Source organism: Schistocerca cancellata, chromosome 4, assembly GCF_023864275.1.
Source record: "Schistocerca cancellata isolate TAMUIC-IGC-003103 chromosome 4, iqSchCanc2.1, whole genome shotgun sequence".
Lineage (NCBI taxonomy): Eukaryota > Metazoa > Arthropoda > Insecta > Orthoptera > Acrididae > Schistocerca > Schistocerca cancellata.
In genome coordinates, this window is record NC_064629.1 from 294,334,792 (window position 1) to 294,351,196 (window position 16,405).

Genomic DNA, 16,405 nt, shown 5'->3' on the forward strand with positions numbered 1-16,405 from the left:
AACCTCAAATGACAACACAATACAGTTCCACAACAAAACACACTCGACAAAATTTTATTCTTTCAAATTCCAAATAATGGTTAACAATTGTCAGACGCTAATTTAAATTAGCGTATTTTATTACGTTCCTTTTTGTTTGCTGAAGTAGTGTTCGAGGGTACTGTGTGGCCACTAATATCGCTACTTGTCTGTAGAAGTAGGCAATATTCGTCATTGGAACTACTGTCAACAAACGTGATCTAGCAGGGTGTGGCGTGAGGTACCTTCATTTCCGGAACGTTCTAGATGAGTCTTGCTATGTTCTAATAGGAACATATCGCATAAATATTTCCACATCCATCGCAAGAAACCGCTCCAAACGATCGCGCGAAACTCAAAGTCGCTGGCTTGCGGTCTAATGGACACCGCGCTGTTTCATTGTTGAACCAAAACCCCTCCCTCCCTCCCACCACTGTGATACGATTTCAGCTTCTGTTCTTTAGTCATCGCTCAGCTCGGTTCGGCATCGCATCGCGTTAAGGGTTGTGTAAATTCATTGTGAGTTGTAAGTGGACAGTGGTGCATGATTGTGGTTTGCATAGACGTTTGTGCGTTGTGAATGTAAAAGCGCAGTGTATACAGTGGCAAAATGACCGATATACATAAGTTTTTTGTACCTCATAAGCGAATGAAAACTACAAATGAAAATGGAGGTGTCGAAGAAGATACTGTCTATGATCAGGTATCACAGGAAAAGGGTGAGTCAAACGCAACCATCACTATTAAAAATTCCTGTAGTTGTGCTGATGGAGAAAATGAAGACGAAGCCAGTACCTCTGCTGGCTTCAAGTGCATTGATGAAAAGGGTAGTGGTATCCTGGTCAGTATTCCCGATGTCGGAAATTACATTGAGAAAAAGGATATTGACAATTGCCTAAAGTATAAGATTTTATTGAATCCATGGCAACCTGAAAAAAGTTATAATTTTAAGAATGACATAAACAGCACAAAAAGAACATTTCGACCAGACTGGCTGTCATTATATCCGTGGCTGGTCTATTCTAAAGCAGTTAAATGTGCCCTCTGCAAGTTTTGTGTGCTTTTCCGCCCACGCATAACGCATGGTAGTCATCATGGCGCATTCATAAGCCGCCCATTCACAAATTTCAAAAAGTTCCATGAATGTGTAAAAATGCATATGAATTCCGAGTGGCATAAAGATGCAATAGAAAAGTCAAATAATTTCATTAGTGTTGTGACAAACAAAACTAAAAGTGTGGAAGAACTCGCCTACGAGAATCTTGCGAAATTAGGACAAACTAATCGTGTAAAGTTAAAATCAGTTGTTTCTTGTGTATTGTTTTGTGCATTACATGACTTACCTTTAAGAGGAAAAACAAATTCAAATGCTGTATTTGATGATTTGTTACAATTTAGAGTACAGTCAGGGGACGAAACATTGCGGAAACGTTTTGAGGGTGCGCCTAAAAATGCTACCTATGTTTCTCATAGAACCCAAAATGATTTAATTGACGTATGCGCCGAGGTACTAAGAAATGATTTGATTAACACTATCAAAAACAGCGAATCATTTTCAGTTTTGGCAGACGAAACAATGGATATTGCAGGCACAGAACAACTTTCTCTTTCTGCATGTTATTTTGACCTTGCAACTAATGTTGTCAGAGAAGACTTCCTTGGATTCACACCATTAGCAAGGTTAGATGCAAAACATATCTCCAACACAATAATATCTACTTTACCTGCTTGGGGTTTAAATCTAGATAAAATGGTAGGACAAGGCTATGATGGGTGCAGTATGATGGCCGGTAACATTGGAGGAGTACAGAAGATAATTGCTGAGAAATATCCCAAGGCTCGCTTCTATCATTGTGCTATCCATAGACTTAATTTAGTTGTGAATGATTTGGACACCTTACCAGAGGTTAGAAACGCCATTGGTACTATCAAAGAAGGAATTTCTTTTTTCCAGGGGAGCATGCAAAGGAAAGTCCTAGTTGGGAACCTTCAAAAACTGTGTGAGGCACGCTGGTCTGAGAAGCATAAGTCAATAAGGAAATTTAAAGATAAATTTTTATAAATTGTTGAAGTATTAGCAATTTTACATAAAAAAAGAGATCGTGAAACTAGGCAGAAAGTCTGGCAACTTTACTGCACACTTACTTCTCAGACATTTATTGTTACATTAAAAGTCATAGCAAAATATTCAGCCAAACTAGAACCTGTCACCAATATCCTACAATCAGTAAACATTAACTTGTTAGAAGTTTCAGAATACATTCAAGGAATTGAAAAATGTTATTGGATGACAGAGAAAATGCGGAAGCCGAGTTTGAAATGATAATGAAAAGTGCTGAAAGCAACTATAGTGCACTTGGAATAGATGTCACTGGCAATTCGACAAATGCGAGTTGTTGCACAACAAATGCGTCGTTCAAATTATCCATCCTTTATATGTGTTCTGGAATAGCCCCCCCACAGATCAGACAGCAAACGTTGGCGATGGCCGAACGAAGCAGGCAGTGCGAAGATAGAAGACATCCCCTGTATGCACATCAGCCAGTGGAGGCAAGACTTAAATCTAGGAAAGACTTCACAAAAGTTGAACGTCCACTAACCGAAAGTCAGTCTACAACTAGAGAATCAATGTGGAAACAGAAATTGGATAAAGGCAGTCTGAAAAGTTGGAACACTAAAGAAAAACATCCTGCTGGATCACAATTGGAATGGAGAGTCTGGAAGAGCCTAAATAGACTTAGATGTCAAATGGGAAGATCACAGGATAACCTGATCAAGTGGGGATACGCCGAAGAAGAGCCCTGCCAATGTGGAGGAAAACAAACCATGACACTCCTGCTGACCTGTCCATCTTTGCTGGCCCCATGCACTTTCCAAGACCTGTGGTTGGCCAACGACTCTGCAGTGAAGTGTGCCGAACACTGGAGAGAGATATGAGCCTTGCTTTAGACAATAATGACGACTTACAATATGTGAAGATCATGAATGTACATATGAGTGAATAACTATCATTTACTTGTATTTGTAATCTAGTATATATAGTGTATTGATTAATTACAGATGTAGCTCAGACACGATTAAATAAATAAATAAACCAGTTTCTGTCACTGAGTACCACAGAAAATCTCTCTTTATTCCATATTTGGATTCCCTAGTCCAGTCCTTGCAAGAACGGTTTTCAGAAGGAAACAAGGCATCTTTTGAGATTTTCTGCTTGCACCCAAAGGTAATGAAATCCCAAAGCGACCTAGATATGAAAAGGATAATTGAAAATATCAAAAGATTTTATGGTGATCTTTTAGATAACCTCACTGAAGAAGCACGGACATTGATCAGTATACGGAAATGCGATAAAGTAAGTGATGTAGATATTGCTGAATTAAGCCTGACTGATCTACTGGACAAAGCCAAATTCTTGCCCGCCGTAGCTTCAGTCTTGAAGATAGCCCTTAGCTTACCGGCAACCACCTGCTCTGTGGAAAGATCGTTCAGGTACTTAATTACCACAGTAATATTTTTCTGATTGTAATTACTTAATTAGAAAGACTTTGAAACAATTTCTTAAGTCAGATGAAACATTTCTTCTAATTATTTTTAAATCTTGTTTGAAATATTATCACAATAGAGTAATTGAAGAAGGTTACACCGTATGAATTAGTATAGGCCTACGTCATGTTTGTTTGCAGCACTCTCAGGCGCGTGAAAACGTGGCTAAGAACTACCATGGCAGATAATCGACTCAGTTTTTTGTGTATGGTGTCAGTTCATCGTGATAAGATAAAGTCAGAGGAGGAGTCCTTTATCGAAAAAGTGGTAGATAGTTATGGGAAGGGCCCGAGACGCATTCAATTTCTGTTTAAGTAATGCAGGTATGTGAGTAGTCAAGTTTTGCACATTATTAGTAACAGTACTGATTTCCACAATCGTATGCCTTCTTTTGTTCTTAATATTAAATTTACAACAGTATTTCAAACTACATTAATATGTTTGTAACAATAAAACAGTCACATCATCCTTACAACCAAAGGTCACAAAATTTGTTAAGACATGAATCTGTTATAGGTTGTGGAAATTATTGTGTACATTTCGTTTTTACTTTACAAAATAGAAAGTAAAGTCCTGTTTTTTTTCCACTTTTCAGAGGACTAACGGAGAAAAGTGTAAATAGCAAGAAAATATATTAAGGCAGGCGAAACTGGGCGATTTATTCTTACTTAAAAAGAGAAAATAATTTATTTTTACCTATTTAACAATCTGAAATTGTTATTATTTATTTTAAGCACCTATTAACATCTCTGAGCAGAGGTGCACTTACTGACATGGCGTTGTGCCTCAAAAATGTGCATTTACGAGAGCAGTTCAGAATATTTCCACAACATTAACTCTTAAAATGAGACACCTTAACAGCAAATGTGTGAGAAACAGCGACTTCATCTAAAACCGATGTGGCTGACACTAGGGCGTCTGCCTGTAAGAATACAACATTTTACACGATTCTAAACTTTGCAGAGCTGCCAAATTTTATTCGGAAATGCGTTTCCAGTTTTATTTGTCTCCTCTCTATGACCATGTGGAGTCGCCACACTGGGACCAGGTTTGAAACATTTGCCAGTTGCCATTTACTTCAGTATTGCAAGCAAGGGTACGCCATTAACCATCCAGGCATTTGATCGATATGGCATATTGTAGAGAGATGGTAACTAATAAGTGACTGATGATTAATGAGACAATGATGGCTTGTTTGTGACAGTTTGATAATGACTTAGAAATGAATGGTCTCAATCCCTTAGGAGTCACAAGGGCCACCTGTGTTTCTAGGCTTCGTTCCTATAATATATCCCGGATGTACCAGTTTTCAAATATACAGGAAAGATAAAAACTGATTTTCAGCGTCTTGAAGGTCTGGTCAGACACAACGCCGCAGTCTTCCTGTGCGGGTCAGGCCCGGCGGATTAACGGGGCAAGGAACGCCGCACAGGCAAAAGAGGTTGCTGCTGCATCAGCTGTCACACCGTGGAAACGGACGGAACCTCATCACAGAGCAGCCTGTACGTGTAGCGTAGTATCAAAGATGTGCCTCGCGCCGTTGCTGTCAAATGCGCTAGCAAATGCAGACAGCCGCTCCGGGCTGCTACGAATCTGTCTGTGTTGAAACTCGACGTCAGCCGGTGCGGCGAGCCGGCCAGAGACGCGCTCTGTGTGACCGACACCTACACTCCTGGAAATTGAAATACGAACACCGTGAATTCATTGTCCCAGGAAGGGGAAACTTTATTGACACATTCCTGGGGTCAGATACATCACATGATCACACTGACAGAACCACAGGCACATAGACACAGGCAACAGAGCATGCACAATGTCGGCACTAGTACAGTGTATATCCACCTTTCGCAGCAATGCAGGCTGCTATTCTCCCATGGAGACGATCGTACAGATGCTGGATGTAGTCCTGTGGAACGGCTTGCCATGCCATTTCCACCTGGCGCCTCAGTTGGACCAGCGTTCGTGCTGGACGTGCAGACCGCGTGAGACGACGCTTCATCCAGTCCCAAATATGCTCAATGGGGGACAGATCCGGAGATCTTGCTGGCCAGGGTAGTTGACTTACACCTTCTAGAGCACGTTGGGTGGCACGGGATACATGCGGACGTGCATTGTCCTGTTGGAACAGCAAGTTCCCTTGCCGGTCTAGGAATGGTAGAAACGATGGGTTCGATGACGGTTTGGATGTACCGTGCACTATTCAGTGTCCCCTCGACGATCACCAGTGGTGTACGGCCAGTGTAGGAGATCGCTCCCCACACCATGATGCCAGGTGTTGGCCCTGTGTGCCTCGGTCGTATGCAGTCCTGATTGTGGCGCTCACCTGCATGGCGCCAAACACGCATACGACCATCATTGGCACCAAGGCAGAAGCGACTCTCATTGCTGAAGACGACACGTCTCCATTCGTCCCTCCATTCACGCCTGTCGCGACACCACTGGAGGCGGGCTGCACGATGTTGGGGCGTGAGCGGAAGACGGCCTAACGGTGTGCGGGACCATAGCCCAGCTTCATGGAGACGGTTGCGAATGGTCCTCGCCGATACCCCAGGAGCAACAGTGTCCCTAATTTGCTGGGAAGTAGCGGTGCGGTCCCCTACGGCACTGCGTAGGATCCTACGGTCTTGGCGTGCATCCGTGCGTCGCTGCGGTCCGGTCCAAGGTCAACAGGCACGTGCACCTTCCGCCGACCACTGGCGACAACATCGATGTACTGTGGAGACCTCACGCCCCACGTGTTGAGCAATTCGGCGGTACGTCCACCCGGCCTCCCGCATGCCCACTATACGCCCTCGCTCAAAGTCCGTCAACTGCACATACGGTTCACGTCCACGCTGTCGCGGCATGCTACCAGTGTTAAAGACTGCGATGGAGCTCCGTATGCCACGGCAAACTGGCTGACACTGACGGCGGCGGTGCACAAATGCTGCGCAGCTAGCGCCATTCGACGGCCAACACCGCGGTTCCTGGTGTGTCCGCTGTGCTGTGCGTGTGATCATTGCTTGTACAGCCCTCTCGCAGTGTCCGGAGCAAGTATGGTGGGTCTGACACACCGGTGTCAATGTGTTCTTTTTTCCATTTCCAGGAGTGTATATACAACAACGATGCGGCCTGGCCATTGCCGTTGCTGTTCAAGGCCATAGGTCGGACCTCTAGGCCGCGCTCTTTCTGACCAGGTCTTTAAGGCCGGTTGCACTAACAGCGGATATTTTCCGCCATGTCAATTGACCGTCGCCATTGTCAGAAGTCCAGTGTTTACACACACGGCGGTAAAATCACCGTCGCCACCGCACGAGTCAGCAGATTAAAGGCAATGTACTTTCATCATCAAAGCCATTCATTTAATTTTAATGTGTTACCTAAATTATTCATTGTTTTTTAACGCACAGTTTTGTTTGAAATGAACAGACAGTAAAATCTAAGTATTGTTATTGTGTCGACTAATGTAAAGGAGAAGGAAAAACCGAAAAATTTGGGATCATCATCCAATTAATTTAAGAAGAGGGGAGGATGGAGCTTTCTACACGTTGTTTGAAGGGAAGGATGACAAGATATCCTTCAGTTACTTCCGAATGTCGATTTATAATAGCTGGAAAACAAGTAGTTCTGAGAGAAAGAGCTTAGGACAGGACCAAACGAAAATGGCGGCAAAATGTACAGTCTGCTAATGTAAAACCAGGTTTTGCTATAGTTATAATGTTAGTTTTTTATGTTCATAACTCTGGCATGGTACTAAAAGTGCATCAGCATTTATAAATTGCATATAACGGTAAAACATCTGGCTTACCATGAAATGACAAATGCTCTTCAGAGAACAATAGTAATTCAGTAAGCATATTAGAATGCGTAGGCCTGTTCCAAAATAGAGCTGTATCACATGAAAGAATCGTACTTAGTTAGTACACTACACAGCTGCAGAACACTATTGTTAAGTGCATAAAAGAAGCTTTCACAGTAATGCAAGTGAATTTGACCAGGTTTACACAGTTGAGTGTAGTGAACCGTTTTTTTCCGGACTGTTAATTTAAATCCAACTGCGTTCACTGCATGAGCAGTGTTTTTAAGCGCTTAAACAATTATTAGTGGTAAGAAAACAATTTATTGGCAGACTACGGTTCAGAAACATAAAATCTGGGAATATATATATATATATATATATATATATATATATATATATATATGGTGATAATTTTTTGCCCCTACTGAGACAAAAACCTGCGGGCGCCCCTGGGCCGACCTGTTGATTTTCCTGTGTAGAGGCATTGTGAAGCTTTAAAATGCGCATAGCATCGCTGAATGGAGTTGGTAGCTGATGGAGCTTTTATGAACTTCGTTTTGAAGTGTCGTAGCTTTGTTACTGCTGACTGTGTGAATGCATTTCGAGTACTACACACGCTTTCTCTGTGCCTGTCACCATCTTGCCTAACTGCTCACTACTGTGCTCTTGTGGCGGAAATATGAAGTGGAGCCACAATAACAGAAAACTTTTTGAGTTTTTCTATATAAGTGTTGAGTATTTTGACAGTGTGATAATTAATTAATTAATTATTATACTAATGACCTGGCTGACACTATTAATAGCAAGCTCAGACTTTTCGCAGATAATGCAGTTATCTGTAATGCTGTACTGTCTTAAAAAGACTAAGAAGTATTCAGTAAGAGCAGGACATAAGTTCAAAGTAATGTAAAGATTGAAAACCCCTTTTTTAATGTACAGAAATGTAAAATAATGCAATTCACAAAACGAAAAAGGTGATATCCTATGACTACAACACCAACGACTCTTAATTAGAACCAGTCAAATTCAATATACACCTGAGTGTAACAGTTCGTCGGCATGTGAAATGGAATGATCAAATTGGCTCAGTTGTAAGTAATGTAGGTGGAAAACTTTGGTTATCGTCAGAATACTGGGAAAATGCAGTCAGTGTACAAAGGATACAGCTTACAAATCACTGGTGCGTCTCATAGAATATTGCTCTGGTATGTGGGACCCAAACCAGGTAGGACTAAAAGAGGATAGGGAACGTATACAAACAAGGCTGGCACCAATCAATGCTGTGTGCAACACCATGTTACAAATTAAACACTCCGTTTAATGTACATCTAACCAGAAGTTGCGCAATATCTAATATCATGCAGGCATTGCTATAAAAACGGAGTCCATATTTGATTTTAAACCTTTCTGCTTTTATTGCTTCTTATTTTTCAGAGCACCCTTTTTGCCATATGCTGCAGACTTTTGGGAACTTTTTCTGTGCTACTAACATAGTAGCACGGAAACCGTAGCTATATCCCAGTTCCACTCTGTGCAGTGGCATGTGAAGTTGGTATGAAAGTTTACATATATTGATCCAATGAATTATTTGAGAAGCACAACAGAATTTAATACTGAGATTTCAGCATGCTGATTTGGCCAATGGGTTTTATTAAATATTTGTTATTCATTTCATCGTGCAGGGTTCCTTGCATCAGTGATTTCATAGGGGATATATAAGAAAATGATGGGATTCACATGGATTGGGGGGGGGGGGGTGAGAATATGAAGAGTACATTATATTCCATGACATCCGATGAACCATCTTACTAATACAGTTACTTAAGAGGAAGAAAATTTCCGTTATTTTTTCTATATATTTAATGTTAGCAAGGGATCTTTGCTCCAGTGCTGCAGGATATGGGTGCTCTTGGGAATGCAATAAGTTCGAAACATCGCCACATACAACACTCATAATAGTCAAAAACTATGGGAGAAGGTTGCACAGGATTTGCATACCAGCAGGACCTATAATTACAGATTGATCTCAAGAAGTTAAGGCTACCATACTAACTAACACCACAGGTCTAATAATTCCAATAAATGTCAGTATGTCGACAGAACCCAACCAAAACTGAAACCTGTACTAAGCGTGTTTTGCATCACGCCATCACCAGGAACAATGTCCTCTCAAAACCCTGTAGATTTCCTCGGTAGCTCCCACTGTCTAGCACATCTTTACAGAGTAGGGTATGGTAGATCAATAACAAAAACGCCAAAGATGCACCACGCATTTGCTCAGTAGCGAGACGTTAAAAGGAATGGCGGGAGGCTGTTGTTCTGGACCACACCAGTTTACCGTGCAAATTTTGAACAAATTATGGTGAGAAATTTCCATGACTTTGTGGGTTGGCTTCAGCTTCATCAGGCCACAAAATTCAATGGGAAGGTCCCAAGACTCTACAGACATGAGTACGGTTCAAATGGCTCTGAACACTATGGGACTTAACGTCTGAGGTCATCAGTCCCCTAGAACTTAAAACTACCTAAGGACAACACACACATCCATGCCTGAGGCAGGATTCGAACCTGCGATCGCAGCGGTCGCGCAGTTCCAGACAGTGCTGATAAGAAAAACCATTCTGACCACCATCAATACAGGCGCACTGCCAATTACCTGTACATTCAGACATTGCTGGTGGATTACAGAAAAAGGATAAAACAGGTTGCTGATGTGAAACACAAAAAATAATAATCAATAAAAATGGGTCTTTACCCAATCCTTCTGTCAGCATAGAAATACAGTAATAATAAAAGCAGGAGAAAATCACTCTTCTAATCTACCCACAGAATCCAGCTATTACGAATGAGAAGTATATTGAAAGGGGGCTGGAACAGACACTCCCCCCCCCCCCCCCTTACATTGCACCAACGCTGGAGAGAAATTAAATATTTATACGTAAATCATTTTCATTATAAAGGAATTCTTAGTAGGGCATTTGTATCCTCACTTTTACCATACATGATACACACAAACAAACTGTAGCACGTAAAAGCAAAATATTACTAATTTCGTAATTCTTATGACCTGACGAAACTACAGTGCTCTGGTATAACTGTGTGTTCTTTGATTGCTCTGGGTGATGGTGAATTGGAAATAAAAACATGAAATATTTGTTTACTTTATTACAAGAATGATAAAAAGATTTTCTGAAGCTTATACAATCAACTGTGACAGAAATGTGCCGAATATTTATAGTTGTCTTTGAATATTAAAGCATCAATTGATGCACGCATTAACTGAACTCTTCTCTTGAAATAAAAAGTTCACAAATCTCAGAATGACAGTTCAATCTAAGACATGAGGAAATGACAGTGTTGTAGGTAGACGATGTTGTCTGCTGGATCTGATGTCATGAACTGAGGCTGAGCGTTGTTCTGCTGAACTGTATATTGGCGTCTCGATGTGTTGGCGCAGTGAAGCTGAGAGGGTATGCCTCGCCAGCCCCTCCCATTCGTTGTTGCAGTATGCAGCAAGTCATCGTTATCTTCTGTGGTATCGATGTAAGGTACCGAATTTGTTACGACACTGATTTTTCGGCTACACCACATAAAATTTACTACATTTACCTCAATACCTAAGTTCACCAGAGCTCTCATGATATAATTCAACAAGCTAGATAACAAACATGTCTCTGTGTCTAAATAACGTTATTGCAATGACATGGTAATTTATGCTCCTCATTATTATCGAACAAAACAACTTTACGAAGATCAATATTTATGAAAACCTCTGTATGAAATTCCCTGTGTTATCAGAAAACAACAGTGTTAAATGTACATATGCAGAAACAGGGTCCTCATTTATACGATACCGAAAGGAAATAGTAGTAAAAAAAACTCACACTAAACATCAAATACATTGATCTACCTTAAGATAATCACAGAAACACCTTTTACACTGTAATGTGTGGCATATCGCCTTTTCGGACTTGTTTTCATACCAAAACAATTTTCACATGAACATCACAGCAGTAAAAATAAAATCTTAACGGGGAATACAGTTACATTTCAGTCAAAAAATTATTATTGGTTCTCAGTCTCTGGAATTTTACATTTGAAATTGTGTTTAAATCACACTTTAAGAATTTTATTTTATTTTTCAAATAATTTCTTGCAAGGTAATTTGTAAATATGTTAAACTTGGCGGTAGGTTTTTGCCATTCATACTACAACTGACAATAACAGAAGATCATACAGTTCCAATATTAGACTAACAAAGCGATATGCCAAAACACGATGACAACTGCTCACCGTGACGTTGGATGCCTCCTGGTGTCACTGCAGCCACGTGATGCGGTAACAAAAGTATGTAAGTGAAGCAGACATGGGCAGGGGATCACCATACTCAAAATATTTGCTGCAAATTGTGAAATCCATTGAGATATGCGACTTTGACAAACGGCAGATTGTTATTAAGCAGAGCATGTGAACGAGTATCTCAAAAACGCTTAAGCTGCTCAAATGTTCACGTGCTACCGTCGTGAGCATCTACGGAAAAGTCTACATTTAGGCAGTAAATGGTTGGATAGCCACAACTCTTCAAAGATCGTGGGGTTTGGAGACTTGTCTGTTCTGTAAAGGAAGACAGATAGTGATCTGTGGCACCTCTGCCGAAAGAGCACGATACTGGTGCATGCACACCATTTATTGTACATCTTTGAACTTGGAGCTCCACCCCTACGTGTTCACGTTGACCCAACGATCTCGTCATTTACGATTTTAATGGGCACGGGACCATTGGGATTCAACCATCGATCAATGCAAACGTGTCAGCTCTCTGGGTAAATTATATTTTTGATACACTGGGTCGACGGTCGTCACCACAAATGCCACCATTGGGGTGAATGGTGGCTCGTAATGTGCAGGTCGCCACAGATAGACAGATGGGAGCCAGTATTATGCTATGGGAGACATTCTCCTTCACTTACATGGAGCCTGTGGTAGTGGTCAAAGACACAGTGACAGTTTCAAACCATCAGAATTCCTTCATGCCTTTGCCTTCCCCAACAGTGATGTCCTTTCTCAGCAGTGTAATTCATCGTGTCTTGGAGCCATCACTGCACTCGCAAATCAGTAGCCTGTTATTTATGAGAATTATATGAACTGTGCGTAGACATCTAATGCTGCATACCTCCACAAACCTACGCACAAACTGTCGGATCCCTAATATGCAGAATCAGTGAAGTATTTCATTTCAAAGATGGACAAGCAAGCTATCAAGCACGTGGTCATAATGTTTTTGCTCATCAGTGTATATGGCTTATGCTCCACTGGGAATGGAAATGCAGTAGGGGATATCTTCTGTGGGGATAATGAACCTAACTCCCCCCCATCAAAATTTAGCAGTTAGAATTATTTATTAGGATCTGCTGCTGAAGATCCTGCTGATGAATATGTGAAAGTTGCAGTAGAGCTAGCAGTGTTGGAAAATATAAACTGTTGCAATGAAAGGAGTTTAAGTGCAGCATTTGATGGTACTTGGAAAAAGTGAGGCCACACTTTGAAAAACAGTGTTGTCAAAGCTACAGTTGTGGACACAGGCAAAGTGACTGATGTTGCTATTATTTCCAAATTTTGTAGGTGTCCGAAAACACAAAAACAATGTCATTTACACAACTGTACAGCAAATTTCATTAATACAGGTGGAACCATGGTAGTGAACATGGATGTGCCTGGAATGTGTGAAAAGCTGGTGCAAATACAATAAGGCTTAGTGACTGGTGAAAAGTATAATCATTGAAATAGTCTGCCTGTTGCAGTTATGGAGGCAGTACAGTTGGTATTCAAGGACTTGGCAAACACTGCTCCTCTCAGGCAATGGAAAAAATATAATGTAATCAGGTTTTTTTCTTTGAAGAAAGTGATTTAAAAGTCGGTATTCCATATATTTTTGACTAAAATTACTCCATATTCCTGGTATAGCCCTCACCCCCTTTACAGAGTCATATGGGTGCCCTTGCCTGTGGGCAAACATACTTCATTCACACTTTGGGGTGTATTGTATAAGGTAAAGTTTAGAATTCACACCAGTTTCCTATCTCTCAGGACACGTCTTGGATAAATGACATTCTCTGTACACTCAAGCTACATTCTGTCAATATATTAATAAAAAACACAATGAACACTGATTCATGCATTTTTACAACTCAAATGAAAACTACACTTTATTCAGTGTCAACGTTGCAAAGTGCTGTGCTGGCATCAGTGATTGTAACATGAAGACAACCTCAGCATTTACATCACTCTTCTTTCAGTTACCATTTGGCATGGAGCATAATATTAGCATTCCACAACTCTAACTGGAGAACCAACATCTATCTCAGGCTCCCATTCCTTGGAGACACTTTAGCTTCTTATCCACACTGGCATGTGTATGGACTGATAGCTAATGACCAACTGGTTCTTTCTCCTCACTTAGTACATTCTGTTTGTGTCATATACCTTTTCCTTTGATGCAGTTTTGTCTCAATAACAGAGAGGGGCTTCCCTCGAGCTTCTCTTATTCCATTGCTACAGTTCTAACTACTGCCCCTATACATGGACCAGTAGACTATTAAATGTTTTACAGTTTACAGCACAATAATATGCATCACAGGGGGGAAAGAGTCACAATGAGAGGGATTTGGTAGGAAGAATTAAGAAAATTGGCACATCTAAATTGGGCATGTGAGTTTGAAATGAATAGGGGGAAACACGTGGTACAGAATTTGAAAAACTGTGATCTGTTCCCGCTGGAATATCTTTTGGGTGTTGACTCAGGAAAGAAGTATGACCAAGAGATGGAATAATTAAAAGTACAATGATAAGAGAAAGTTACGTAATGAAATATTTTGTAAGAAAGAAAGGAACTGAACAGAAGGAATTGATGTTTGGAGTTTATTTGATGACAATAATAGTAAGATTGAAAATGTTGATGAACAGTGTGTATTTGGCATCATTAAAATACAGTAATAAATCAGAATCACAATTCAGCTGTGATGCTTGAGAGAATGAATGTGTGCTGTGATGAGATGAATGCATGAGTGAATGGCAACATTAATACATTGATCTCGGGCGCTGATAACCACGCAGTTGAGCGCCCCACAAACCAAACATCATCATCATCATTAATACATTGATCAACGTGAAGTGGGGTCAAATCCAGAGTACGTTGATATTGTTTGTGTGCAGCTAGCAGGGCTTATGGTTGATTTTTTTGTGGATGGAGATATACTGGGTTAACCATAAATTCAATAATAAATTATAAAAAAAATTAATTATACAGTGCAGCTATTCACAGAGGTCCAGTATCAGCTATAGTCATCACATGGCAGGGAAACTTGCTAGATATTCCAGTTATCGCAAAAAACTTGGTAGATATTCCAGCACATAAATGCAAAATTGATTTATGCAAGAAAAAAATTACTTCCAATTTTGGCCATCAGGTGCCAATTTGGCTCTGTGAATGAGAGGAAGACCAATAAAAAAGTTTCCATATGTAAGGTATTAGGAAGGGGATATGAGAAGAAATGGTGAAGCAAGTAAGGAAGGCATAATGTTGATTTTATTATTAACTGCCACTTTCAAAAATTATTCGTTATGAGCACAGGAGACATTGTTACCAGCATAAATCAGTTCCACATTAATGCACTAGCATATCTAGCAAGTTTCACTGCCATATGATAATTACAGCCCACAATGGATTGCCATGAATAGCTGCACTTTAGTTATAAACACCCAGTATATGCTCCAGTTACTGAGATTGTTTGTTGGCAAGTAGTAGCACCTCTGGTTGATATGGTTTACAAGCAAGCAGTGGTTTCTGTGAAATATGTTTTATATGATTATTTTTCTGATCGTTTTACTCATGGTAGCTGTGGAAGGTATGGTGAATGCTGACTAAGTGAAATTATGTTTCTGACTGTATGAGTGATGAGGCTATGCTGACATTTATTTATTGATGGTGTTCAGCAATTGATTGGTGATAATAATGTATTTAACTGTTAACAACAGATGACAAATATTGGAACTGTTGCTCAACAGCTGTAGTTACTTTACAATATTTAATGTGTGTTGAGTTCATGTATGCAAAGGGGAGTGGAAGTATGAGAGATGTAATTGTATGTACTTGTTGTTGCAAGATCTGGCAAATGCAGCTGCATTTTGAATGAGTGGTGATTTTGTTTTGGTCACATATTAAACATTTTGGTGCATGGTGGTCCAGCTATTAACTGACAACAAGTCAGCTCAATGTTAAAAAGTGGAATGAAGTGACTTATAGAATTAATGTGTGAAAATGCACCCTCAACCAGGAAAGTAGTAATAAGTTTTAATTCAGAGATTTGTTCAAATGAAATGGCTCAAAGCACTGTGGGACTTAACATCTGAGGTCATCAGCCCCCTAGACTTAGAACTACTTAAACCTAACTAACCTAAGGACATCACATACATCCAGGCCCGAGGCAGGATTCGAACCTGTGACTGTAGCAGCAGCGTGTTTCCGGACTGAAGCGCCTTGAACTGCTCGGCCACAGTGGCTGACCGAGGATTTGTGTTTTATTGCCTTTGTCAACAGGGATTTATGTTTTATTGCCTGTGTTGGCAACGAATACTTTGCAATATTTCAGTGAGTGAACTACCTTATGAAATCAGAATAATTCATGTGAGGTGAACACTACAGAACTCTGAAGCATTTCTCTGATTAACTGAATGTGATTTGAACTTGTGGTTTTATTTAGTTATCCTATGTGGAATTTTAATCTGAAAACATATGCTGAATGAACTCTGAAACATTTCTGAGATTTTTACCTGAATTTACACATTAATTCATGTATGATACTGCTCTGGCTTTCATTAAGCTCTCGCACAGGTGTTACTCTGATTCTGTGCTGAACAGTTATTACTTTGATTTGGGGCTAAAAAGACAGTAATAAACTCAGTTATATTTAAATCAAAAGTACTGAGAGTTATAAACATTATTTTTTCACCACACAATCCTGCCAGCATACTTAATTATTGAACATTTGTGACTAGTTTCCAAGG

General features: G+C 40.3%; 1 protein-coding gene across 1 annotated transcript; it reads left to right on the top strand.

Moving 5' to 3' along the window:
- The first annotated feature begins 628 nt into the window (after positions 1–628).
- LOC126184170 (zinc finger MYM-type protein 1-like) lies at positions 629–2,341 on the top strand. Its single transcript, XM_049926539.1, has 2 exons — positions 629–1,940; positions 2,091–2,341. The coding sequence occupies exons 1-2, from the start codon at positions 629–631 to the stop codon at positions 2,339–2,341; spliced, it is 1,563 nt and encodes a 520-aa protein (XP_049782496.1).
- The last annotated feature ends 14,064 nt before the right edge of the window (positions 2,342–16,405 follow it).

What these genes read in the sequence shown, in the direction of transcription:
- LOC126184170 (XM_049926539.1), top strand. Translation starts at nt 629, where the DNA reads ATGACCGATATACATAAGTTTTTTGTACCTCATAAGCGAATGAAAACT. An exon ending in AGAGGTTAGAAACGCCATTG is followed by an intron (nt 1,941 to 2,090) that starts GTACTATCAAAG and finishes AAATTGTTGAAG; the next exon opens with TATTAGCAATTTTACATAAA.